General features: G+C 40.9%; 1 protein-coding gene across 3 annotated transcripts; it reads left to right on the top strand.

Annotated features, from left to right (window-relative positions):
- The first annotated feature begins 365 nt into the window (after positions 1-365).
- UBA2 (ubiquitin like modifier activating enzyme 2) lies at positions 366-17,321 on the top strand. Of its 3 annotated transcripts, XM_062500076.1 has the most exons (18): positions 381-524; positions 4,045-4,128; positions 4,397-4,467; positions 5,589-5,653; positions 6,082-6,182; positions 6,328-6,449; positions 7,099-7,166; positions 9,383-9,504; positions 10,280-10,379; positions 10,894-11,054; positions 11,957-12,050; positions 12,144-12,256; positions 12,715-12,870; positions 13,397-13,493; positions 14,023-14,128; positions 14,915-15,051; positions 16,001-16,250; positions 16,719-17,321. In XM_062500076.1, the coding sequence occupies exons 1-18, from the start codon at positions 381-383 to the stop codon at positions 16,729-16,731; spliced, it is 2,004 nt and encodes a 667-aa protein (XP_062356060.1). In that variant the 3' UTR covers positions 16,732-17,321. The 3 variants fall into 3 exon arrangements, with proteins under 3 accessions (XP_062356059.1, XP_062356060.1, XP_062356061.1); XM_062500075.1 differs by having other exon boundaries at positions 366-524; positions 16,001-17,321; XM_062500077.1 differs by lacking the exon at positions 381-524 and adding an exon at positions 3,850-3,935 and having other exon boundaries at positions 16,001-17,321.
- Positions 17,322-24,742: the final 7,421 nt, after the last annotated feature.

The raw sequence follows: 24,742 nt of genomic DNA, 5'->3' as shown, positions 1-24,742 counted from the left end.
GCTGATTTGGAGGGATCATCGAGTCCTGGCCTTGTTCAGGATGCCCCACGAATCCCACCCCCTGCCTTGGGGGCATTGTGCAAATGCTTCTTGAGCTCTCTTTATAATAATATAATACAGAAAACCCTTAAACATATAAATATATTAAATATGTATATTTGAACTATTAGTATATTAAGAATTAAGGCAAGAAATATCTGTTGCAGCAGGGTCTGAGGTTCCGTGGCGGCAGCGGGGCTCGAACCCGCGGCTCTCCGGCCCCGCCACCGCGTCTTTCCCGGGCAGTCCTCCGGGCCGGCAGGGGGCGCTGCGCGCGCGCGAGCGGCGCTCTGTCCCGGGGGGCCCCTCAGGAGGCGCGCGGAGCCGCCGCCGTGTCCGTCATGGCGGCGGCGCTGTCGGGGCCGCTGAGCCCCGAGCTGGCCCAGGCCGTGTCCCAGGCGCGGGTCCTGGTGGTGGGGGCCGGCGGCATCGGTTGCGAGCTGCTCAAGAACCTGGTGCTCACCGGCTTCAGCAGCATTTACGTGGTGCGGGTCGATGCCGGGGCGGGGGCCGGGGCGTTGCGGGGCCGGCGGGCGGGGGGAGGCCGAGCCCGGGGCCGCGGGTGCCGCTCGGCGGGGGCGCGGTGTCGGCGGGGCAGCTCCGCCGCTGCGGCCTGTGCGCGGTTTCAAAGCGCCCGGGCCCGCCGAAGCCGGCGCGGGCCCGCCGGGCCGGGCCGCCACAAAGGGGCCGCGGCCTGCGCGCCATCGCCGCCCCCCCTCAGCCCGGGCTCTCGCCGGGCGCGGGAGCTCCTCCTTCCCCCGCCGAGGTCAGGCTGCCTTCCCGGCAAGGCCGTGTATCTCCGCGAGCCCGCGGATAAATCCGCCCGGGAGACCGCGCTGTGCCGTGCTTGCTGCCCGGCGGTATCTTGAAAGTCTTTAGTTTTGCCGAGTGCCGCCTTTGCTGGTGCTGGGGGTGATGGTCCGGTGATGAATTGCCCGAGAAAACCCCGGGAGAGGCGAACTCTGCTTTTAGATCCCGGGCTGTAAACCCGTCAATGCTGGCGCTTCCCGCGGGCTCGTGCTTTCACTTTTGCTTCCAGATATTAATCTGAATGCGTACAGGAAGGACAGGTGTGAGAGGGTAGTAATTAACAAGAGATGGAGAAAAATACTGTTGGTGAAACTGGGATTGACCGGTGTCCAGACCTTTATTGGTTTCTTACTGTAGTAAAGAAGAGCATATGGTTTTAAATCCAGCTGGAGCTGGTCTGTTTCCTTCACTACCGTTTTACTAACGTGCCCAGGAGTCACATCTGAGAGTTTTGTGTGACAGGTTGTGAGGAGTTTGGATTTGCAGTCCAGCTTGTTGAGCAGAGCAGCTCTTATCTAAAACCATATCAGCTTCTAAAAGAAAACAGTTACCTTGTTTGCCTTGTTATTCTTACAGCTTGGGCTTTCCTACTGGAATGCTTTTTAAACTTGTAGAGTGTGTTCAATTCCAAATTTTCCTTTTGATTTGAGAGCCTATCCAATTTGAACATTGCCAGGGAATATAAATAGGGAAGGGATAATCAATAACTGCAGAGGAGTGGAAGCATTTTCTGCACTCTTCCCCTCTTTTTTTCCCCCCTACTCTGCTGTGTCTGTTATGTATTCTTGCAGTTCATTATAACAGAGCTCAAAGCTCCTGATTTTCCAGTTAGTCATTAGGCGTGAATCTCATCGGGGTGTGCTGCTTGTTTCACTTGTTATAGTGTGGGGGTTGGTATTGCCTTTCAAGGCTGACTTGGTGGGACTCCATTAACTTAAATATATGTTGGATCAGGGCTGTCTTCATATGACAATATCACTGGCAGTGTTTTATGTAAGACATAATGTTTTGATAACATAGGGAACAGGTGGGTACAAGACAAGGTGAGAGCAAAAGAAGACTTGTTACACAAAAAGGGAATTTGCTGTTAGCAGAATAAATTGCTTTTGTCAACATTTGTGATACTGCTGAGAATTTTCCTCGGTTATTAAATATCAACAAACTTGAACATCTGAAAATACTTTTTGGTTTTATTAGTAAGTTGTGATTTTTTTAAAATAATATTAATGCTAAAAATAAAAATTACTAGTTTTGAATACCAGACAACTGACTAATATGTGGCTTAAGTATAGTGTGTTGAAAGGCATACCCTTGTCCTGGGAACAAAGAGCAAAATTATGCTTTTTCAGGATCCAGGTCTGAATTAAGAACATGAGTTGTTAACATGTTGTTAAGTTATATTGCCATTTCTCCCAGGTTACCAAAATGGAAACACTGTAGTTGCCTCATAAGTGAGCTGTTAAATTCTCCTCGTTCTTAGCTAGACTGAAGCTTCTGTTGAGGTCTAATGGTCTCAGGTTTTCCCTCTGGAGAAGTCCCTTTGCTCCCTTTAATGCTGTAATTCTTGTTCTCCCTAGGAGCTGTTGTCGCTTGTCGTCCTCTCCAGTTGAAATATTCAAAGCTTTTTGGGCAGTGAAGGTTTTAAGAGAGTTTTGCACTTTACTGTTTTCTCTTGAAGTTCTTGGGCTTTCTGGCTTTGGGCTAAGCAAGCTTTCTGTGTGTCTTTTGAGGAAGGAGCAGAGGTAGAAATGTGAATTTTGCAAATACCGTTTTCATGAGAAGACACAAGGCCAGGGGTCATTTTTGTGACACTGGTAGTAATGTTTAACAGTCACAGTTCTATATTTTAAAACATTGTATCTTTTCTGTGTGCTCTATACCCACAGGGGCTTTTATTAACTGGTAAATGAAAGACTGTAGCTGTTGCAGCCTTGAGTATGTTAAAACTTAGTCCTTCAATTGAAAATACTCCCTTCAGAAAAGAGGTGGCTTTATCTTGGGGTTTGGTTCTCTCATGGAGAGGATGTGCAGTGAGTGTGTGCTGAGCTTTTTTCATAGTTCAGGTTTGGTTAATGAAGTCAGAAGTGTGTGAGAACACCCTGAGTAGGTCATGTTTAAACTCCACACTGCACAGTCAGTCTGAGTGTGCTCTCTGGGTAGCTGAAGGTGTTACTGTGCTGAGTATGACTGCATTACCTCTGGGAATTTGGGAGAAATAGCCCTGATGCTCAGAAAAACTCTCCCTCTCCTCATTAAAAATGTTAAGGATAGAAGACTTGTAAAAAGGGTTGTTGATCAAAGAAACTACTTGCATGGAAAGTAGTGGTAACAAAGCTAGGAATAAATGTCAAAGTTCTAGTTAAATCTTCTTAATTCTTGTGGGGGCTAAAGATACTGGAATTTATGCTGTCCCTGTGTATTTATTAATAAATAGAAGCATAGCTGTTAGGGGAATTGCAGTCATGGCATCCTTTGTGCTCTGTGCTTTATGTTTTTAAACATTTTGATTGTGTGATTGGATTTCTTTTTTTATAGGTAGGCTTCATAACTTGTTGATGTGCAGTTAGGCAGTCAGTCCTGGGGACAGGCAGTAAAGGCTTCTGCCCCGCAGTGTGTGTGTAAGATGGCTGTGCAGCCCCTGGTGTACTGATTCCAGTGCTTAAAGCCATGCTCTGTGAAGTGGAAGGACCAGTTGGTTTGGAGCAGCCTTTCCTGGGCCCGGGGGTAGCACGGAGCCAGTGCTCAGGGTGGGAGGTGCAGGGAGAGGCTGGCTGGACCTGTCCCGATGGATTTCTGCGTCTTCCCACCTGAGCTTGCGCTGTGCTCCGCAGGAATTGCCGCTAAAATCTTTATCCTGTGCAAGCAGCGCCGTCGGTGTTGGCTTTCTACTCACGGTGCGTGGACGTATCTCAAGAGTCACGAGCTGTTGCAGCAGAAAGTTTGTTCTCAAGTAGCCCTGCACTTCTGTCATGGTCCCCTGTCAGCAATCATTGATAACCTGTGGATTCCTGAAGATAACTAGGTGGCCACTTGTGCCTCTTTGGTTGCTGTAGTGCTGATATGACAACTGGAAGATCTGAGAAGGGGTCTGTAACGTTTCTGCGTTTTGGCCAATTGTCTTTTCTTCAAACTGTCTTAATGGTTTTGTTCCTTTTCTTCCTGTGAAAGTGAAATGCCTTTCTTGTGTGTTTATAGATTGATTTGGATACTATTGATGTCAGCAATCTCAACAGACAGTTTCTGTTTCAGAAGAAACATGTTGGAAGATCAAAATCGCAGGTAAGGAAAAAGTCAAAGCTCAAGCCTCATTACTCAGTATTATTTTATGTGTAGTGTTAGAAACATGTTACAGTTTAGTTTCTGCTTGGAAGAGGTAAGTGTTGGTTGGCTGATTGTGGCCGTCCACATCATTTCATTATTAAAGTATTTAAATCACTTGAGGTAGTCAACTTACTCGATACACAGCTGGTATCAAGTCTGTCTTTTAGAAGGAAGGAAGAAATAATAAGTGTTTTTTTTGTTTTCTTTTTTTTTGTTTTGTTTCTAGGTTGCCAAGGAAAGCGTGTTACAGTTTTGTCCAGAAGCTAATATTATAGCTTACCATGATAGCATCATGAAGTATGTTTGGTTTTAAGCTCTAATTATATGTTTGATTTGCAAGTACTGTGTTATTTAAATGCTACATTGGTGTACTTTAAGGTATTTTACAAAGCTTCCTCAGTAAGGAGAAATACCTGTAAATGTGAGCTCCCACACGCCTGAGTGGGAGTATGACTTTTGCATGGGTTTTAAGCTCTGGTAGTAAGCTGTAGTAATTCGTTTGTGTCTGTTTTTTATTTTATTGGCAATATTTACCATATGAGTTTCTACTCTGTAAGGATATCCTGATGTCTTGAGCAATAATTGAATTTAAAGACATGTGAATGTTGAGTCTGTGATTTATAAAAATAAGTCCTTTGTGTGGATATAAGTAACTGTCATTTATATATGCCCCAAGATGTTGAAATTTAGTCTCTATGATCTGCAACCAATGAGTAGATTACAAGGTTATGTAAAGTTCCATTAGCTATTCCCCATGTTTTAATTTATATTTTCCCCAATTTCTAAAAAGTGGTTATTCTGTACCATGGAGGTTTGAACTCTGATGTTGCTATTAGCCAGTGCAACACTGACTCACCACATCCTTCTCCTGAAACTGTTCATGCTCTTTTCTCTTTCTTCTTCTCTACCTTCCTCTTTAAGTCAGAAAAATCCAGTGTAAAGATAACTGAAGTGCCAGGATTTAAGGTCTCATGTGTTGGCTCCTCAGGGTACGGCCACACCATCAAACCAATGGAGCTATCACAGCACAATGAATTATGCACAGTCTGATGAGCTGTGGTAATTACAGTGTGCATGTTTTAGCCACAGCTGATGGTTTTTAAGGTCAGTTACCACAGCTCAGCCAATTTACTCATTAGGTCAGAGTAGTTTAATCACTTTCCCTTGTCTGCCTATTTCATTGGTCAAATTAGTACTAATTGCAGTAGCTTCCTTCCAGCAGCATAAAATTCATCCTTTCATCCAGCTTTAAAGTGAGCAGAAGACAAATGGGGCAGTTAAAGGGTAGCTAGATTTATAAATGTATAATATGTGTAATTTATCACATGAATATCGGTTGCATGTGTAGAGTTTCTGTTGTGCAGTAATAACCAACAACTTGGATGTGCCATTTGAAATGCTGTTTTTGTTTTCTGTAGCCCTGACTATAACGTAGAGTTCTTCCGCCAGTTTACGTTGGTTATGAATGCTCTGGATAACAGAGGTGAAGTTTTCACTATGATTTTATATTACAGATGTTGCTTGTTCCTTGCTGCAGTCACTTGAATAACAATTCCTTCCATCTGCAGTAGGACTAAGCCTTGTGTGCTTTGCTAAAAATTTGAAGGGGTGGTTAGTACTTCTGCAGATGTTTTGAAAGGAAGTGTGCACTGCTAATTGCTGCTTCATGGGACCTGGTGGGTGCTGTGGGTGCAGTGTAGCTTTAGTCAGTTGAGTTTGCTGTGTTTATTAATGTCCATATATCTTGTGAGAATGGGAAACTGGGCTTTGTGGAAATGGTGTCATGCTCTATAGAAAAACAAGGTATAGTAAAGATAAGTGCATAAGGATGCTAGTTGGAATTTGGAGAAGTAAAACTTCTTTTTTCTTAACTATTCAATTTTTTTTCTTCAAAACCCTCTTGATTTACAGCTGCCCGTAACCATGTGAACAGGATGTGTCTGGCTGCTGATATTCCTCTTATAGAGAGTGGAACTGCAGGCTACCTTGGACAAGTAACTGTTATCAAAAAGGTTAGGTGGGGTGTCACCCTTGTCATGGGCTATTTTAGACAACAGGGAGTGGGTGCTTGGAGATAGAGTTGCAGTTAATCTGTTAATAGCCCAAACTATTAGTAGCTTTCTTGGAGTGACAAGTAAATACTTCATTTTTCACCAGGGAGTGACAGAATGTTACGAATGTCAGCCTAAACCAACTCAGAAAACATTCCCAGGCTGCACAATCCGAAATACACCCTCAGAGCCTATCCATTGCATTGTGTGGGCCAAGTATTTGTTCAAGTAAGTGACTTCAAAAAAAACCTGTACTATGGTTCATTCTTCTGGTTTCTAAACCTACTGAGAAAGAAATCAAATTGACACACTTTTTTTTTATTATAATAGATTTTAAATTTATTTAGATGGGTTATGGTGAAAACCTCCGGTTCCTTGACGGGGTTCTGGGGTGATTATAAAGATGGAAGGTTGATTAGTTGATTAGTATTAGGCCTTGCTCTAATAGCACAAAAAAATCTGGCAGAGTATTTTTGCACAGCAGTGTAGGTTGAGGTTGCTTTATTCTTCATCTTTGTGTGAAGCAAGCACATTGCTCAGTTTAATACATGTTTTAACAAATGTAAAGTTTGTCGGAATCTTGGATATCCCAGAGGTTCTAAAAATGCATTTAGTACTTGAGTGTCAATATTAGGTTGAATATTGAGTGAGCTACTGAGTGAGTTATACAGAAAACTGTTTTGCTGAATTCATTTTTGTATTGGGCAGTTTGTGTTGTCCATGTTAAGTCCATGTGTGCTGAATCCAAGCAGTTTAAAAAGCAATGTATGAAGGCAATCTGTCTGAAAGCAAGGAATCCTAAAATGAGTGTTTATCCATATCTTTAACCAGATATGCTGAAATTCTAGCCTTGTTGTTTTTCTTAATTGTTATATAGCCAGCTCTTTGGAGAAGAAGATGCTGATCAAGAAGTCTCACCTGACAGAGCTGATCCTGAAGCTGCCTGTGAGTGTGATATAAGCTGGTGTCTTACGCTTTTACTGAAATGTTCTGCTTCAGAGATTATGAATCCTTTCTGTGCATTTCCTAAGGTTAGAGAGTTCAACTCCATTTTCTTTAAAGAAGATTCTGCTTCTGGCCTCTGGGAGGCTTGTATTTTGAACAGAGTACTGAGTGATATTTGTAGTCACTCCACATTTCCCACTCCTAGCTGAGGGTTTGCAAGGAACTTCAGGAATTGCGTTTGAGCTTTTCTAGCCTGCAACACTCCAGCATTGAACTACATAGGAAGTATGGCCGTTTTGAGTGATATTTTTATAGCTATTCACTATTTTTCTGTAAGGACAGTAATCATAGTTACTAAGAGATAAGCACCATTGTTGGTTGCTTCTTTTGGATCCTTTAATAGATTAATGGACTTGGGAGGGGGAGCTTAGAGGATCCTCTGACTCTTCAAATTCTTTGAACATCAGATAGTAATCACTGGACAGGTTGCTCCTACAGGAAGTGCAGAATATAATAGGTGAGTCTTTAAAAGAGTGGCAGTATAAAGTCACTTAAAGCAATGGCTGCTGCCATGGTTGACAGATAGCAAATCCAATGCCACTTATTTAGTTAAAGACAGCAGGGCAGGTACAGGAGTGCTGAGCTGGAGCCTGGTGTCTGCAGTGACAGGCTGCCCACAGTCAGGGTGCTGTGCTCACACAGAGGTGCCAGTGTCCAGGTTTGACCACAACTCAGCACTACGTAGCCCTCAGTCACTGCCCTGCACAGAGCAGGGAGAACCACACAGAAAGTGAACCTCACAGGCTGGGATAAGAACAGCTAATAATGGAGAGAAATATGTAATACTATTGATAATAGTTGGAATAAAGAGAGGGGGAATAAAACTTAAACAAGTGACGCAGTTGCTGACTGCCCTCTGGCCAGTGGATGCTCAGCCAGTCCCCAGGCAGAGATCAGCCCCTCCCAGCCAACTCTCCCAGTTTATGTGCTGAGCAGGACGTTCTGAGGTCTGGAATATTCCTGTGGCCAGTTCAGGTCAGCTGTGCTGGCTCTGCTCCCTCCCATCTCCCTGTGCTTCTGTTCCCTGGCAGAGCACAGGAAACTGAAAAGTTCTTGACTTGGAGTAACCTCTTGGCAACAGCTACAACATCAGCGTGTTACCAACATTATTCTTGCGCAGAATCCAAAACACAGCACCAGACTACCTACTAGAAATAAAATTAACTCTCTCCCAGCCCAAACCAGGACATCCAGGGAAGAGTCAATACAATATTTATAAAGGGAAGTCATGCCCAGCACAGCTCTGTGGGGCTGTGGAAGCAATCAGCAAGCCTGTTCAGTGTGTCTGGTTTAGGCTGTTCTGAATGTGCTGGGGGAAGATCCAAAAACTGGTGAGGGCAACCTGGGGGACATAAGCAGCCAAGGGGATTAAAAAGGCTGAAGATCTTGAAGTGGATAAACTATTTGAATGATAGAGACAAATGGTGATTAGAGGAGTCTCAGATGAGAGATGTGTGCTGTTCAGTGCAAATGATTAGGCAGAGTCACTCAATAAAAAAGGAATAACTGCAAAAAGTAGTAGAAAGCTTCACAAAACAAAATGACTGGGCAATGAAACATGAGGGAGATAAATATGAAATAATGCAAATGATGCATTGGTAAATTCACAAATTTATGCATAAAGTGATGGTGTCTGATTTGATTTTTCTCATTCAGTCAAGATGTTAATAGATAGTTCTGTGAAAACATCAGCCCAGTTATTATAAATGATAGCAATTGTTGGATGTGACTGGGAAAGAAAGAAAACTGTTAGCATCTGTATAGATTGTTTTTTTTTGTTGTTGTTGTTTAAAAAGAACCAGAGATAGGAAACTGATTTTTTTTAGTTTGTTTTGAAATCCCAACCAAACTAAGACTCTTTAGCCAGAAAAGATACTACTAAAGAGGGATGGTAAGACATTCCTGAAGTAGCAACATTATGTGGAGAAAATTAGTGGGAGAGAAGTTTCTGCCAATAAAGGAGTTGTGTGTTATCAAGTTAAATCAGTGAGTTGCACTTGCAGAGGCAAAGAGGAACAGGCAAACTGTGCCAAATCCAGCTTTTGCTGGGTACAGTAAAGCCATTTTATGGTCCCTGCATGATTTTGGTTATTGACTCTGGGGGTAATACTTGGATGGGATTTTTTTTTTAATATTGCTTATCACTTTATTAATAGGGGAGCCAGCAGAAGCAGAAGCCAGAGCACTAGCATCCAATGAAGATGGTGAGATTAAACGTGTTTCAACTAAGGAATGGGCTAAATCCACTGGCTATGATCCAGTTAAACTTTTTACTAAGGTATCTTCTTTACCCCAAATAAATGTCTTTGTTGAAATGTATGAGGTGCTGTAAAGTTAAATCAAACCCCATCTTGGACATTTAATGCAAGCCATCATTATGTGATCGTGTTGTGACATCCACCAGTTTTGCTGTTGTGTTGGTCTCTTGCCACATTTGCTTGTTTTACAGGATTCTGTCTGCACCTGTAGAGATGCAGCAGCCTGGCCACTGTGCAGACAAAACTCCATTGCAATTACTTTTAATGGGAAATGCTCTGTTTGAGCTCTGGAATTGCACTGGGCATAATCAGAACCAGTCTGAGAACCTAAAAGCTGTCAGTCATCTGTGTTTTATCAGGCTCTGGCATAAGGAAAAACAAACCAATGTAGTTTTTGTTTTAAATAGTTAGTGAAAGTGGATAAATAGAGCAAATGAGCTTGAATGTAATGTTTATAGGTTAATGACTAATAGTAACTCTTCTTTGGAAATTCATTGGTATGTTCATTCACTTGTCTCAGAGAGGGCATATAAAACACTGTAGGGGTGGCTTCAGTAGATAGGTAAAACCACTGGTTGAGCTACCATTTCTTGATTTTTCACTTTGCTCCTCCCCAGATTAATCAGAGCTGTGCTTGCTCTGTGCAATGAGTGTTAAAGAGTGGGGAATAAGTTTTTAGAATATTTGTATGTAGTTAAAAATACCGTCAAGGAGAAAATCAAAATCTCATCAATGTAATGCTGATTTTTCAGCCTTCTTTTTCCTCTTTCATTTATTTTTTTCCCTATTTCCTAGCTTTTCAAAGATGACATTAGATATCTGCTGACAATGGATAAGCTCTGGAGGAAAAGAAAGCCTCCAGTGCCACTGGACTGGGCTGAGGTACAAAAGCAAGGTAACTGTCCCTCCTCCTGTATATTTGTAAGTTGTACCTGCTGTTTATTCATGCATCTCTGTGATACGTACATTTTTTTACTGCCACAGTTGAGTTGTGATAATGCCTATATTAATTCTTTACACTTCCTGAAGATTTCAAATTTTGTTTTGCAGTTGTTATTTTAGATGCTCAGTATTGGCTGTAGAAAATACACATTTCACAAAATTATGTCAGCTTATTCTAGGACACCTTACCATAAACACTTACAAGATTTCTCTCTGAAAGTTGTTTGGTTAAAAATTTATATTTGCTGTAATTTGTGCATGTTTAGGTGAGTGATACCATAGTTATAGTTGCAGTTTTAAATGCAGATTTGTTGTAAAATTTTTGGGCTACTGTAGGTTAAGGATATTGTTCTTCAATTTAGAAAATGCTAAATTTTACTGAACTTGGAAAGTTATTTGAGAGAACTCTGTGGAACTTACAAATATTCCTGATGTTATTTTTTTTCCTCTTTTTTTTTTTCCCAAAGAGCAAAACATATCTGACCAGCAGAATGAGAGCTCTGCAGTGTTGAAGGATCAGCAGGTTCTCAGTGTCAGAAGCTATGCAGACCTGTTTTCAAAGAGTGTTAAAACCCTGAGCCTTCACCTGGCTGAGAAGGCTGATGGAGAAGCACTTATATGGGATAAGGTTAGTTTGCCATGTATAAACTCTACATGTGTAATACAAATATTAGATGTGCTCATTCAGGTTCCTTCCAAAATGATACTGCTTAGAACAAAACTATCTGGTACCTTATAGAAACACTTTCTGTATGTAAACAAATATGTTCTTCAAACACAATATTGTATAACTCACTAAGGTGTGCTGTGGTGTGAAATAACTTGATTCACCAAATTCTCCAGCTCATAAGAGCACAAATTCACAAGTACTTGTCATATTTTGATTTTTGAAAATACTTAAATAGTGCAATTTCATTTTTCCCTTCTTATCTGTCTCCAGAACATGCTCTTAGCCAGATGTCAGTCGCTGGGGTTTTACTGAGGTTGTGAGCAATCTGCTGATGATGGGTGTGCAGTACAAGTTCTGTTGAAGAAGACAAGAATTTTCTCTTATCACCACACACCATATCACTTCACTCAGTTATCATTTGGCATAATAAAAAGTAGTCTGTAAATGGGGGGGAGTGGGAAAATATTAAAATATTACTACAACCAATAGTACAAATACTTCTCTCTGAAACGCCCAGTGATTGAAAGTGATTCAGAGTTAAAATACAATGTAAAAATGTTTAAAACATTGTATAGACTTAAGATTTTAACATTTTTATAATGTACAAGGCATTTTATTAGCATGAATGTACTAATTTGCTACTGAAATACGTGTTTAGAAACTGTAGTTAGTATTTAAAGAACTACTGCTCTGGCCAGGTACACCATCTGAAAGAGGAAGTATATTGACTTGGAAATGGAATTTTTGTACAGAATTTTTTTTTAAATTCTGGTTTTTAAGGTTTTAGGAACAATGCGCTGCAAACTCCTTCCAATGAGTAATCTGATTTTTAAATGTTTCTTGTATCAACTTATTTTTAGGATGACCCTTCTGCCATGGATTTTGTCACTTCTGCTGCAAACCTCAGGATGCATGTTTTTGGAATGAATATGAAGAGCAGATTTGATATCAAGTGTAAGGATAAAATGTAACATTGTTTTATTTGAATTATTATCTACTTGTTTTCTTTTGCTGTTAAAAATCTGCATACTCTTGTTTGTTTTGCAGCAATGGCAGGAAATATTATCCCAGCTATAGCTACTACCAATGCAGTGATAGCTGGGCTGATAGTGCTGGAGGGTTTGAAGATTCTTTCGGGAAAAATAGATCAGTGTAGAACGGTAAGTGGGAATAAAATGCTTTTGCTTGCTTGCTATTTATTATTTGTTTGAAAGTTACATATAACATTTTTTCACTATTGTGTAGTTTTACTGTCTCTCACTTGTCCCTTCATTAGATTCTGACTATGCTGGGAACTTCCAGTCACAATGAAAAGAGAAGTGCAGGTCTTGAAGATCAATAAATTCCTATGACACAATAAAAATTAGCTGCTAGACAGGAGAGAGAAGCAGGCTGCCATTGCTTGCAGTGGGGTTGTTTGGTGTTAGAGCTGTTGGCAGGAGCTGCTCTATCAGCATGGGCTGCACTGGTTGTGTGAGGCTCCTGCTCAGCAGGCACAGCTGAGAGAGCTGGGGAACAGGACAGCCTGTGAGACCAGGACAAGAAATCTGCAGGAAAACAGGCTTTAGATGTGCTGGTAATTACAGAATAACCTGATTTCTTCTTGTCTGTCCTCAAGATTTTTCTGAACAAGCAGCCAAATCCCAGGAAGAAGCTATTGGTTCCTTGTGCTCTGGATCCACCAAATCCCAATTGCTATGTGTGTGCAAGTAAGCCAGAAGTGACTGTGAAACTTAACACACACAAAGTTACTGTGTTGACACTCCAGGATAAGGTAAATCTTATCTAATTCTAATTAGATTCTAATACTGTAGATTATTAAAATAAGGTATTTGCTCAGTATATTTTGACCAAGCATCTCCTGTTTATATTTACTATACATTTGTCACAGCTACAAGAAGAACTGATTAGCCAATATGCTTTTTGCCCATGTGTGTTGTATGGCTTGTGAAAGAATGTTTGAATTTGGTAAATTTTGGTTCCTTTAAAGCCTATTCATATCTGAAAGCAAAAAACAAAATTTGCATTTCAGTTAAAAGTTCAGTAGCTACATTACAGCTGTGATCACAATTGATTTGTAATTCTGTCATTTTGTGAACTATTTTAAAAAACTTTCTAGCATATATGAACCTGCAAGTATCAGACCTCAAAAATATACTAATTTTGTTGGTGGAAGTGAACAAAAAAGTACAGGCTTTCAGTAAATGCCTGAAAATGAGCCATAATAAAATCAACATAATTCAAGGGTTTTTTTTAATAAATCTTTTTAAGTCAGAGATTTAATATATTTGTATTTTCAGATACTGAAAGAAAAATTCGCTATGGTAGCACCAGATGTGCAAATAGAAGATGGAAAGGGAACTATCCTCATCTCTTCAGAAGAAGGTGAAACAGATGGTATGTATGCTCCTTTGGGATTAGGATAAGAGTGTATAAACCCTTGGAAGAGACTCTACAGAGTAGGTGTATAGCAGATGTTGCAGTTTGAAGAGAACTGGGTTTGCAAGGTTTTTAAGTGGCTTGAGGATGGCCAGGGGTATTGCGTGCAGCTCAGCTTTCCTGCACAAAGCACTGCTCAGCTGGCACGGCAGGATTCCTTTCAGGAACAGGTATCTGCCTGCAAGCCTCCTGCATTTGCTGGCTTGTGGATGGTGCTTTGTTCATAATGCCAGAAACCATCTCCAAAATGTTCCCAAATGCAGTAGTTGTGAAGTGCTGGAACACAATGGCATGAGGAGTAAATAAATCAAACATAATTAGCTTTAACTCCTAATAGGCTTAAATGTCAGCTTTTAATTGAAATATAGCTACTACGTGTTAAGATTATGTTCCTACTTAAAAGTTCTGGAGTACTCCATATTTATCCAGGTGTAAGGATCATTCTATAAATAGCTCCATACACTGCAGCTTTTTACTGTTTTTGCAGCAAACAACCACAGGAAATTATCAGACTTCGGAATTCGAAATGGCACTCGACTACAAGCAGATGATTTCCTCCAGGACTATACTCTGTTAATCAATGTGCTTCATAGGTAAGGATTCTGAAACAAGGATCTTTTGTGTATACACATAGAACAGTTCCACAGGGAATTTTTCACTCACAATTTAAATATGTGAATGAAGTTTTCAAAGATTAGGCTGCTGAAAGGAAATGTAGAGGTAAAAGAGGAATGGTTATTTTTGGTGAAATTATAGTTTAAGGGTTTTTGTTCGGTTTTGTGTCTTTTTTGTTGTAGTCTTGTTTTGTTGTGGTTTTGGTTTTTTACAACTATAACTGAAAGAGGTTTATTTCAGTAATTTGTTGTTACACAACATAAGAAGATATTGCAAAAACAAATTAACTTTCGGGGCAACCAACAAGCAACAAACTGGCATTTTTTAAAAAACCCTAAAATTCAGAAAGGCAAAAGAACCCCAGCCTGCTGGGATAATAGATCCTCTGCTTGACTACCTGTGTTCAGAAGTCTCTCTGAACTAGCTGGGGTGTGTATTGAACCCGGGGTAATAATAGACACACACAGAAACTCACACTGCACATTCAGTGGGAGTAGGGCTGTGCTGTTAAGGAAGAAGGGTAAGCTCAGGCAGTGGTTTTTCTGATTCCTAAGCATTTGGCATTCGTAGCACTGGGTGGAACAGTGTTTAGGAATAGACAAAGCATAAACTATAAAAGAGGACTGAACAGATTTTCCACTTTTTCAGTATGTTTTCTCATTCTGTCACAGTTGCAGAGTGCTCTACTACTTGAATAGGTCTTTTTGTGTAAAAGACAGAATTTTATTTTCTGACTATTTAAAAGCATGTGTATTTCTCTGCAGTGAAGACCTAGAAAAAGATGTAGAATTTGAAGTTGTTGGTGATACTCCTGAAAGAATTGGCCCTAAACCATCAGAACCAACATCCAGGAACATTAGCAATGGTAGTGATGATGGAGCACAACCTTCAACATCAACAGGTAATCAACAATAATCAATTTTAAACAAAACAATCTCTCGCTAGTGCTGTCCAATTAAGGTTGTCTTCAGCTTTGTGATTTAACTTCACCAATACAAAGTAAAAGGTATTTAAGTTGCCTCTATAACTAATACTAACTAGAAAAATGCACATTTACAATTTTTACGAAGGGCACAAAAGTACATACACTTTAAAATTGGTTATTTACATGGTGTTCCTCTGCCTGTAAGATATGTGCACAGATTTAAGTCACAGAATATGTAGTCCCTTCCCTTGTGTTTGAGGGAAAACTGACTTTTAAGAGTATTGCTAAAATTTCTTGCAAATTGTATTAAAAATTGCACAATTTAACATAATTAGTGAGTTTTTACAGCAAATTTGTGTTTAAAACCAAACAAAATCCACGAGAGGTCTTGAAAGTTCACATTTGGTTCTCTCTTCCCTTCTTCATACTATCCACTGTCATCCTTCAGGTCTGTAAGTCTGCTCACCCTTCCACTTCTCCCTCTCTTTGAGGCTTCTCTCTCCTGGAATGTGGCCTCTCCTGGAGTTGTGCTGAGTGCAGTAGGGAAAGGGGAGGCTGCTCTGCAGCTTGCTGTGTGCAAAACTTCTTTTCCCAACAACTGCTGCATACAGCAGCAATTTTTTTGCTTTGTACGTGCAAAGAAAGTCCTGCTAACTAACACATTTCCCATGTTTTTAGCTTATTGCAGTATTTTCCACAGCTGTGGTGAAGAAGGAATACCAGTGTGAAAACTGTATTTTATAGTAATTTCAGGGACATTTAAGATACTTTTGCAGTTGCACGGCAAAGAATGCGGATAAAGAATGCTCGTTTTTTGTGTGTGAAAACATAATGGTTTGAAAACAAAGACAATCTACTCCCTCTCATGGTCTGAGAGTAGACTGTCTTTGCAGGATCCATTTGAACCCAAAGACATATTTTGCAGCTCCAGAGCAGGATGACGTGGTGATTGTTGACTCTGAGGATGAAAGCGCTTCCGGCAACGCTGATGATGTGGAGAACAGGAGCCGCAAGAGGAAGCTGGAGAAGGGCTGTGAGTGCGTGGGGGCCAAGAGATCTCGCACTGAGCAGGAGCAGGACGACCTCATGATCGTGGAGTCTGAGGATGAGGGTGCTGCCAGCAGCCTTGGGGAGGAGGAGAGCAGGAGCCACAAGAGGAAACTTGAGGAGAAAGGGTGCGAGTGTGTCGGGGCAAAGAGCGTGTGCTGAGCTAAGAGCAAGATGAAGAGCATTGGGGGGAACCTCCAATATCACAAAGTGATTCACATGTCATACTGTAACAGCAAATTGTGGTGGGATGTGAAAAATGTCCAGAACTAGACTAACTCTAAAGCCTTGGTTCAAAGTGGATACCAAATCGCTGGCTTAAATAATTTGTGTCTGTTTCTCTTGATGATAAAGCTCTCGTATCAATAGACTCTTTCAGAAGTTTTTTCCATATTCCATATATTAAATGTAGTAGAAACATAGTCTATGAATACCTACAGATAAGTATTTACCTAAACAATCATGAAAACAGCATGGTATTTTTGTGTAAATACCTTTTAGGTATCATCCAACAGGACAAAAACCCTACTTTTGGCTAATGAAAGGGCCATCATCAGATGCCCACATTTTAGGCAACTACATTTTTTATTTTTCAGTGATTACTTTTGAAGTTTCCCAGCAGTGGCCTGCCTGCACATTTGCTTATCCCTTTCTGAGGCTGTGTTGCAAGTGTGACTGCTCCACATCCAGCATTCACAGAATCACAGATGCTTGAAGAATAACATTTTTGGCCTAGTCCTCAACATTTTTCACACCCTGAACAAGTAAAGAAGAAAATCCTACAAAGCAAATTAGTGCCATGTTCTACCAGTGTTCTTAAACATCAGCTGGCACTATGTACATTACTGTAAAACTGTTAATTTACTCCAGTTTTTCAGCTCGTACTGCCTGGTATGTCAATGTAAGAAGCAAATTTTTGTGTATTGTTACAGTTTCAGGTTATTTATATTTGATGTTTTGTAAACTCAGATACTACTACTATACTGTACATCTGATGGACCAAATAAATAACATCTGAAATACTTGCTATATTTGCTTGCACAGTCCAAGATTATGCTGATTTACGGGATTTTACAATGTATAGCCTTCAAAAATTACTGTATTATTTCCATTTTTCTAAACATAACCTAGTAGTACAGAACTTAAGCTTCACTTGTTTGAGGTGAAAGGGGAATTTTTTTAATAAAACTTTTGTGAATGTTTTTTTTCTTGGACAATCAATTCTTGGGCTCTTCAGCTGCAGCAGTTGTACCACCACACACGCTTTCAGCACCTCGTGCCTTCAGCAGGAAGAAGGCTCTGATTTTTATACATTACACTTTGTGTGTAGGACAAAAATGTAATGTATAGAATCAGTGTCTTAAATCTTACTGCATTTGTGTTGGTGACTTTCAAAACTGTCACTGTTGGTTTTCAGAATGCATGAATTGTCCATTTCTGTCACTGTACCAAAATAATCTCCCATTTTTGTGCCAGGGACCTAAAACTGCTCCTATTCAGAGGTGGGTGTGCAGTGAGCCTTACAGAGCACAGCAGTTGAGCAGCAAGATTTTGTCTGTTCCAGTTTGCAGACTGAGCAAATGTGAGTTTTATAGAAGGAGAATGTTAAAAAAAACAAAGGCCAGCTCATTGTGTTAAAATTGCCAATGCTGTGCAAAACAGCTTCTACGAGGCAATTAATGTTTTATTTCTTCTTTTAGGCAGGAACAGTCATATGCAGTGGCTTGTTTGGAGGCATAAGAGTTTGCAATGAAATCCTTTTGAATTAGTTGCTGCTTGGCTGGCAGGAAAGAAGACTGAGGTAAAGGTGTAAATGAGAAAGGATTTCAGTGCTACAGTGGAAAACTTGCCATAAACAGCTGAAGCGCTAGAATTTAATGTTTAATGACATCTTCCAAGAATTAAGGCTGACATATTTTGGTTTTAAGCTTTATTAAAAACAAAATTACTGCTTTATTTCACTTTCCAACTTTTTTTTTAAAACACCAGTAGAGGGTATAATCCTGGTACCTTACTGCATTAGTTTTACTGAAGTTGGAAGTTGAGTGGAGTATGAGCTGGATTAAAACGTCACCGACAAAGGTAAAAAAAAGCAGGGGCAGTTCTACTCTATCTCCTTGACTGCTCCTCGAGTTACTACTTGTTTATTGTTCTTAACTTTGTGTCATCGTTTGGTTTGCAGCATGAAAGGCCAGAATGAACTGCACAAGCAGTGACCTGGTGATGTGTTTAGAAGGTGCAGTTGTGCTGCTTATGCCTGGGTAGAGCAAGAATGCTCCTGGATGTCTCCTGTCACATACTTTGAAGTGAAGGATTTTTAATGTATTTCCTTTCCATGGACTGCTCCCACAGAACGTGGGACAAGTCTTGGCTGTTCTGCTCAGTTCTTTGGAGGTTTGGCAATACAGGAGGAGCCACTAAATGTAAACTGCTGCTGTGCAAAGTGAAAAACTGCTTTTCAGAACTGGTGGAGTATGGGTGTGCTTAATTGGTTACTAGTCACCAACACTGTATTAATGTAGAATTCTCCAACTTAAACTTCCCTTTGCTCTTTATAAAAAATATAAATGGAAGTGTTAATTAAGCTTTCAAGTAATTAAAAACCCTCCATTTTTCAAATGACTATTTGTTCAACTGCTAATAGCAATGATGGTCATATGGAAGGAAGTATAGTTGGAAAGCACAGGATCTAAATGTTAAAATGGAGGAGAAATTCTTCCCCATGCTTTGGCTCAGCAACCTTAATATAGGCTCTGTGCAGTAAGGATTTTGGAGCCAGCTCATTAAATCAGTCTACAAATTGCTATTTGCAGTGATACAAATTGGCACTGCTGTCACACAGGGTTCTCAAGTTGTTTACACTCATTCAAAATTTTCTAACACAGATAAGCTTTTCTGGCTGCTTTTATAGAGATAATTTTTGATGCTTGCATTTTTAATTTACTTAGTGAATTCAAGTGCCATGTATGGACAAGAAAATACAGACTATTACAGAATGTACTTAGTGTCTGCATGCTTTCAGTTCAATATCCCTTTTCTGCAGGAGAGCATGAAAAGGAATATTGACTGCTGATGATTGACAGCAGTTAACCAGAGATTCATTAAGCTGTTCTGATGGAGGGTGAAGGAATTCCCAAAGAATCCAGAGAATCACCTTTATGAGGCAAATGATAACCATTCAGCAGAAAGAATTCTGGGGCCCTGGTGACAGACAGCCCTGTGCCAGCCCATTTCCTAAAGAGCCACTGCAACTTGTAGATGACCATTTAGTGTTTGTGGTGTTTCTGTGTGACATTTTAGCTTTGCTTTATGAAACCATTCCACAGAGAATACTCCACAGAGAGAGGTGCATCCTTCCCTGGCCTCTTGCCTCTGACAGCTGGGAGCAGATAGATGTGCCATTTCAAGTTCTGACCTTTACAACAAAGACTTCTTGCTAACCATTTATTAGACTTCAGAAGATAAAATCAGCTTGTATTCAGTCTGTAGATACCACTGATATTTGCTTCGAACCTTACTTCTACTGCCCCAGAATTTTAAATTTGGATTAGAAAACTGAATAAACACAGAATTAAGGGAAATTGATTTGGTGTTGCTCTGTTTCTGTGGTAGAGACATTTTTCTTTGCAGCTAGAAGGACAAAAAGCCCTCCATTTTGTGCATCAAAAATACAGAATGTGCAAAAAAGCAGGAACTAGGATCAGGACAATATAGCAAATTCTACACACATCAGTTACCTGGTTTTTGCTTACCTGAGACTGTTTCTGGGCTGGTGCCTAAGCAGAATGACTACAGGGAGCTTATACCTGCAGACAAATGTACATGAGGGAGAGGCAATGCTTTGATTTGGAAGCCTTGATGCTTTTAGGGGAGGAGCAAGATGAAGTAATTACGTGTACTTGTAGATGTAGCTTGATAGCTTGTTATATTAAAAGAAGAGAACTGCTGCTTAGATATGTGTTATCTTTATCTCTCCCATTAGCAGACTCTTTCATGAGAAAATGTTAGAACTTTGCAGGACAATTTTCAAAAGAGAAACTGATGAAATTGCTCTGCCAGTCCTCTTCACCAACACTTGAAGATACCTGCAAGCATTAAGCAATTCCAACCTTGCAATGCTGGAGAAGAGACAGACCCCCAGAAGCTTCTGTGGTAGCACTTTGGCTTTGGAGGTGTGGGACTGATGCTTTTACTGCTGGGTAAGTGCAGGGTCAGGGCTTTGTGGGACACAGGGCTCACTGGACTGCAGCACTACTGGGGATTTGGAGAGGAGCTACAAGCTGGAGAGTGCAGAGGATGCAGAATACAGAGACCAGACTTCATTAGTTACACTTGTGGAACAGCTCTATCCTTGCAAATTTGTTCATTGCTTTCAGTTAACCTGTGATACCTCGGTAATACCTCTAAAATGCAATGAAATGTAAATGTAACTGGTGTTCTCAACAAACCAATGTCCTTTTCCTTGTGAAATGATCATTCTCATCACAGTTCAAGTGTGCTGTGTTGCCAGGTCAGGAGGTCAGTGCTGGTAGCCTGCCTCATTTCTTTAATGAGTATGGAGAGGCCCATACAGTCAGGCTCATACTTTTCACCACCAGAGCACAGGGGGCCATGTGTCTGGCAGCCTGACCCTCGTGCAGTGTTTCTGTTCTTTATTCAGTGCACTAACGCTCTCTGATTCCTTTGCTGGGTGAAGATTTGCAGTGTTGTAATCAGGACTTCCATTTTATCATAGCAAGAGAAATTGTAGCTCCTCCAAGTCTCTGAAACCAGAAGCTGTGTAACTTCAGACCTCCTTAAAAGTACTAAGTGGGTGCACTGCTAACAGAGCTGACCAAGTAAACGATGGATTTATGCAAATGTAGTAGTTGCTAACCGATTGCATTGGAATATGTAGTGACTGTGTCCTGTGAGTGCAAGGAATTATGGCCAGTGCCCTGTGCGGCCTCCAAAGTGTGAGCCCATAAACCACGCTGGACAGAAGTGTCATTATCTGAAATATGTAAGAGAAGTGGAAGATGAAGCTATAAAAGAAATAAGATACATATATGGTGCATTAATCATAAGTGCTTGGACAGATGTTGTCTGTCTACCCCAGCACGTTCACAAAGCGCCTGTTGTGACTGGAATTTTACAGGGTCTGTCCCGAGCTATGTTTGTGCAGCACTGTGAATAGCTGCAGTTGCAGTGGATAAGAAGAATGTAAAAAATGTTAAATAGTGTTTTATTGCAGATTTAGAATGAGAAATGACCTGTAAGCCTGCAGAGTGGTGGTGTTAGTCAGAAATATTTTAAATAGTTGTGCCTAGTGAGGGCAGCCATTCATATACAGTGTGTTCTGTCTGCCAGAAGATGGTGCCCTAAAACACACTCTAGAACTGCAGTTTTTAGAAGCCGCGATCAACTGCAAGTGAGAATTTTAAAAAAACAGGTCAGAACAGAGTGATTTGCAAACGAATCGCCCAAGTCCAAACACATACTAATATCCAAACTTCGTATTCCAAAATTTTTGCTTATACTTAAAAATATTATGACACAAATTAACTTACAGGATCCAAATATGCAAAACAAAGCAATATAAATCCAATACAGCTACCACTTCTAAGAAAATCAAAGCTTCAGTCTCCCATCCCAAAATATAAACACTTCTTAGTACTATTTTTGAATTAATTTTACACAGCTCTTTTGGGGTTTTGAGTTTGTTTGGGTTTGTTTTTTGTTTTTTTCATCAGTCTTAAAACAGACCAGAGATAAAAGAATAATAATTTGTGTTCCTTACCAAGAAACCGATCAATTTTAAAAGTAGAAAACAGTTACCCTGTGGATGTCAAGGTATAATTTAATTGATTTCTTAATGCTGGAGACAAAGAAATAAATTGCAAAAAAGCAGGTAGCATGCAGTTCAGTAGGCAAATCTGCAGAGCAGCTTCAAATCGTTCAGCTGATGAAGTGAGACAAAGAACTCTCTCCTGCATTGTGTCAGATCTGATATAACACACACACCACAACACAAGTCATGGGGTTTTTGCCATTGTCTTCACCTGAGCTAAAGTTTCCACGGGGAGTTCTTACACTGACAGATTCCCTGCTTTGTTGGCAATAAACTGTTTGCAGCTCGGGGAAGCAAAACCCAGCAAAGCAGCAGAGCAGCCTGGCTGCTGGCTCGGGCTGGGCTCCCCTGTAGCCACTGGCCATTACAAGGAACAGGAATGCTCTGCCTGGGAGGCCCAGCCAGTTGATACTCACAGATCAATAACTCCACCTGGCTATTCTGCTCCCTTTAAGACTTAGACAATTGAGTTTATTTAACAGAAGCAGCTGGCTTTCCTTAATATCTGATTGACTGAGATAACTTAAAATCTGGTGTAAGGGTAACCACACCAAACCATGAAATGAAGTTCAGCTTTAATAACATTCCCACAGCTCTTGTGCTCTTAGTTGCAGAAGTGTCAGTCTTTTTGCAGTATATACATGCTACTGTTGGTTGTTATAATTAAGCAAGTATTTTGAAAATTAGGTAGGGCGAAAACCACATCAGGATTGTCAAGCTGTAACTACCCAGAGGTTTGGATTTTCATGTATCTAACAGTGAGGAGAATGATAGGTCTACTTAGTACAGCAACAGCATCTTTAACTCCACTCTTTTTGTTTCCACAGCCTGGTAAAAATGGTCCTCTGTGAGCAATGCAGCATTGTTGTGTGTCCTGTGTACCACTGAAAGCATATTTATTACACCTGTATGGCCCACACCTGGGATAACACTGTGGATAAATGTGAACTTCTTCAAGTGTGCGACAGAAGTACAACTCCCTGGTGGGCCAGGAGCATTGTCCCTGCAGCAGGGCTCAGATAGGAACACAGTACCAGGATGTTACTTATCAATCAGAATGTTTCTAACAATAAAAGTAAGTGATTTTTACCATTTGAACCACACTGCTTACTAAAATGGGCTGTTTCCTTAGACTCCCCAGTATGTTTTTCCCAGGAGTTCATGCCCAACAAAGCCCATGCTTTCATAACTGAGGTACCAATAGATTTAGTGCAGAAACCTGCTGGCAGCAGAAGCAGCACAGAACTGAGCAGCCTCAAAAGGCAGAGCAAGGGCAGATTGTGGCTCAGAAGGACAGAGCTACAGAAGGAGGACACTGTTGCTATAAGTGTAAGCTTTGGCTTCAGCTCGGCAATTCCTGCTGTAAGGATACCTGCCCAAAGTGCTTTCTTGCATGAGCACACGGGCAGGTCTTCTCAGCATGTCCCACCCAGTCTGCCAGATTCATAATAAAGCTATGTAATGTTGTAAGGTTAAATAAAAAACAAACGAACAACACAACCAACAAACCCCACAAACAAACAGTGAAACCAAAACAAGACACCCTTAAAACAGAATATGTTTTCTTGACATGTGCTCTGACGGACCAACATTCCAAGCTGTCCATGAGCCTCTCCCAGTTTCTCAGGAAGATAACCTTACAAAAACTGACACTAAGTGGTGCTAAGTCAGAAACAGGAGAGAACAGCTTTGTATGGGCCCCAGAAATGGTTGAAAGAACCCTGCAGCAGTAGAGTTGAGGGCAGCAGGCCATGAGATGCCCACTGCCACAAACAAACTTCACCCCAGGTAGGGCAGATGAAGCCTCAAGTTAGAGGTGGTCCCCATGTGCTCTATGGGAGGAACCTCTCTTTGTTCTTGGAAGGGATGTGTCCATGTGATGCGGCTGACAGCAGTTTGTGTCTGTGCTGACAACTTTACCCAAGTCCGTGGCTGGAATGCGACAGGGGCTTGAGTTGCTGCTTTGATCCCCTCACAGCCAGGGCACATTTGCTGGGCAGAGTTTGCTTCTAGTGCTGAGCAGAAGCAGCGAGGGACTGCACCAGGACACATGGCTGCAAAGGTGCCTTCAACCTTCACACACCTGCAGGCTACAGCTGAAATGTGACTCGTTCCACAGGTACCACACATGGTAAAAGCTTGTTTAAGAAATGGGCAAAAAGTGTAATGAAAGATGTGAATATAGAAAAGAGTCATTGACCCCCAAGAATTGTGGTGTTTGCTTATGTATGTCCACGTGGACATGGACTACCTCTGTCATGCCTCACAGATTTGTTTTTCAGGTCTTGCTCTGCACATTTACATGGTTTATTGGATTTTTTTTCCCCCTGCCACCCCTGCACACACAAGAAAACTGCCAATCTATTGCCCTCTACTGCTGGGGACATTTTTTAGTTCACAGTTGCTTTTAACGTTTAATAAGGTCTGATAACAGAATAAAAACCTTCTTGGCACAGAAGAGTGCCTATAGCTCAAACCTGAGTCCTATTTCTTCCCTCACAGTGTGCTCAGCACCCAGCAGCATAAGGACACCCATCGGATATCTGTTGTTAGTACTTTGTCAGCATTTCTGCCATCAAAGCAAAGGATTATCAGGGAGCTGCAGCTCATTTACAAATAAATAAATAAAAGAACTGTAGGTTATGGTTTAGTATCTGGGTCTTGGTTCAGTTGTCCTTTTGAGGGGTTGTTTTCAGACACTCTTTCCCGTGAGCACACAGATGTGAATAGCAAGCGGCGCCGGGGTGTTCGTCACTGATCAACAGATGAAGCTCTTGCAGTTACACACAC

Source organism: Cinclus cinclus, chromosome 11 (genome assembly GCF_963662255.1).
Source record: "Cinclus cinclus chromosome 11, bCinCin1.1, whole genome shotgun sequence".
Taxonomy (NCBI): Eukaryota; Metazoa; Chordata; class Aves; order Passeriformes; family Cinclidae; genus Cinclus; species Cinclus cinclus.
The sequence above is the reverse complement of the archived record's forward strand: the minus strand, read 5'-3'. Positions and strand labels throughout refer to the sequence as shown.

What these genes read in the sequence shown, in the direction of transcription:
- UBA2 (XM_062500075.1), top strand. Translation starts at nt 381, where the DNA reads ATGGCGGCGGCGCTGTCGGGGCCGCTGAGCCCCGAGCTGGCCCAGGCC. An exon ending in GCTTCAGCAGCATTTACGTG is followed by an intron (nt 525 to 4,044) that starts GTGCGGGTCGAT and finishes GTGTGTTTATAG; the next exon opens with ATTGATTTGGATACTATTGA. An exon ending in CAGTTAAACTTTTTACTAAG is followed by an intron (nt 9,505 to 10,279) that starts GTATCTTCTTTA and finishes CCTATTTCCTAG; the next exon opens with CTTTTCAAAGATGACATTAG.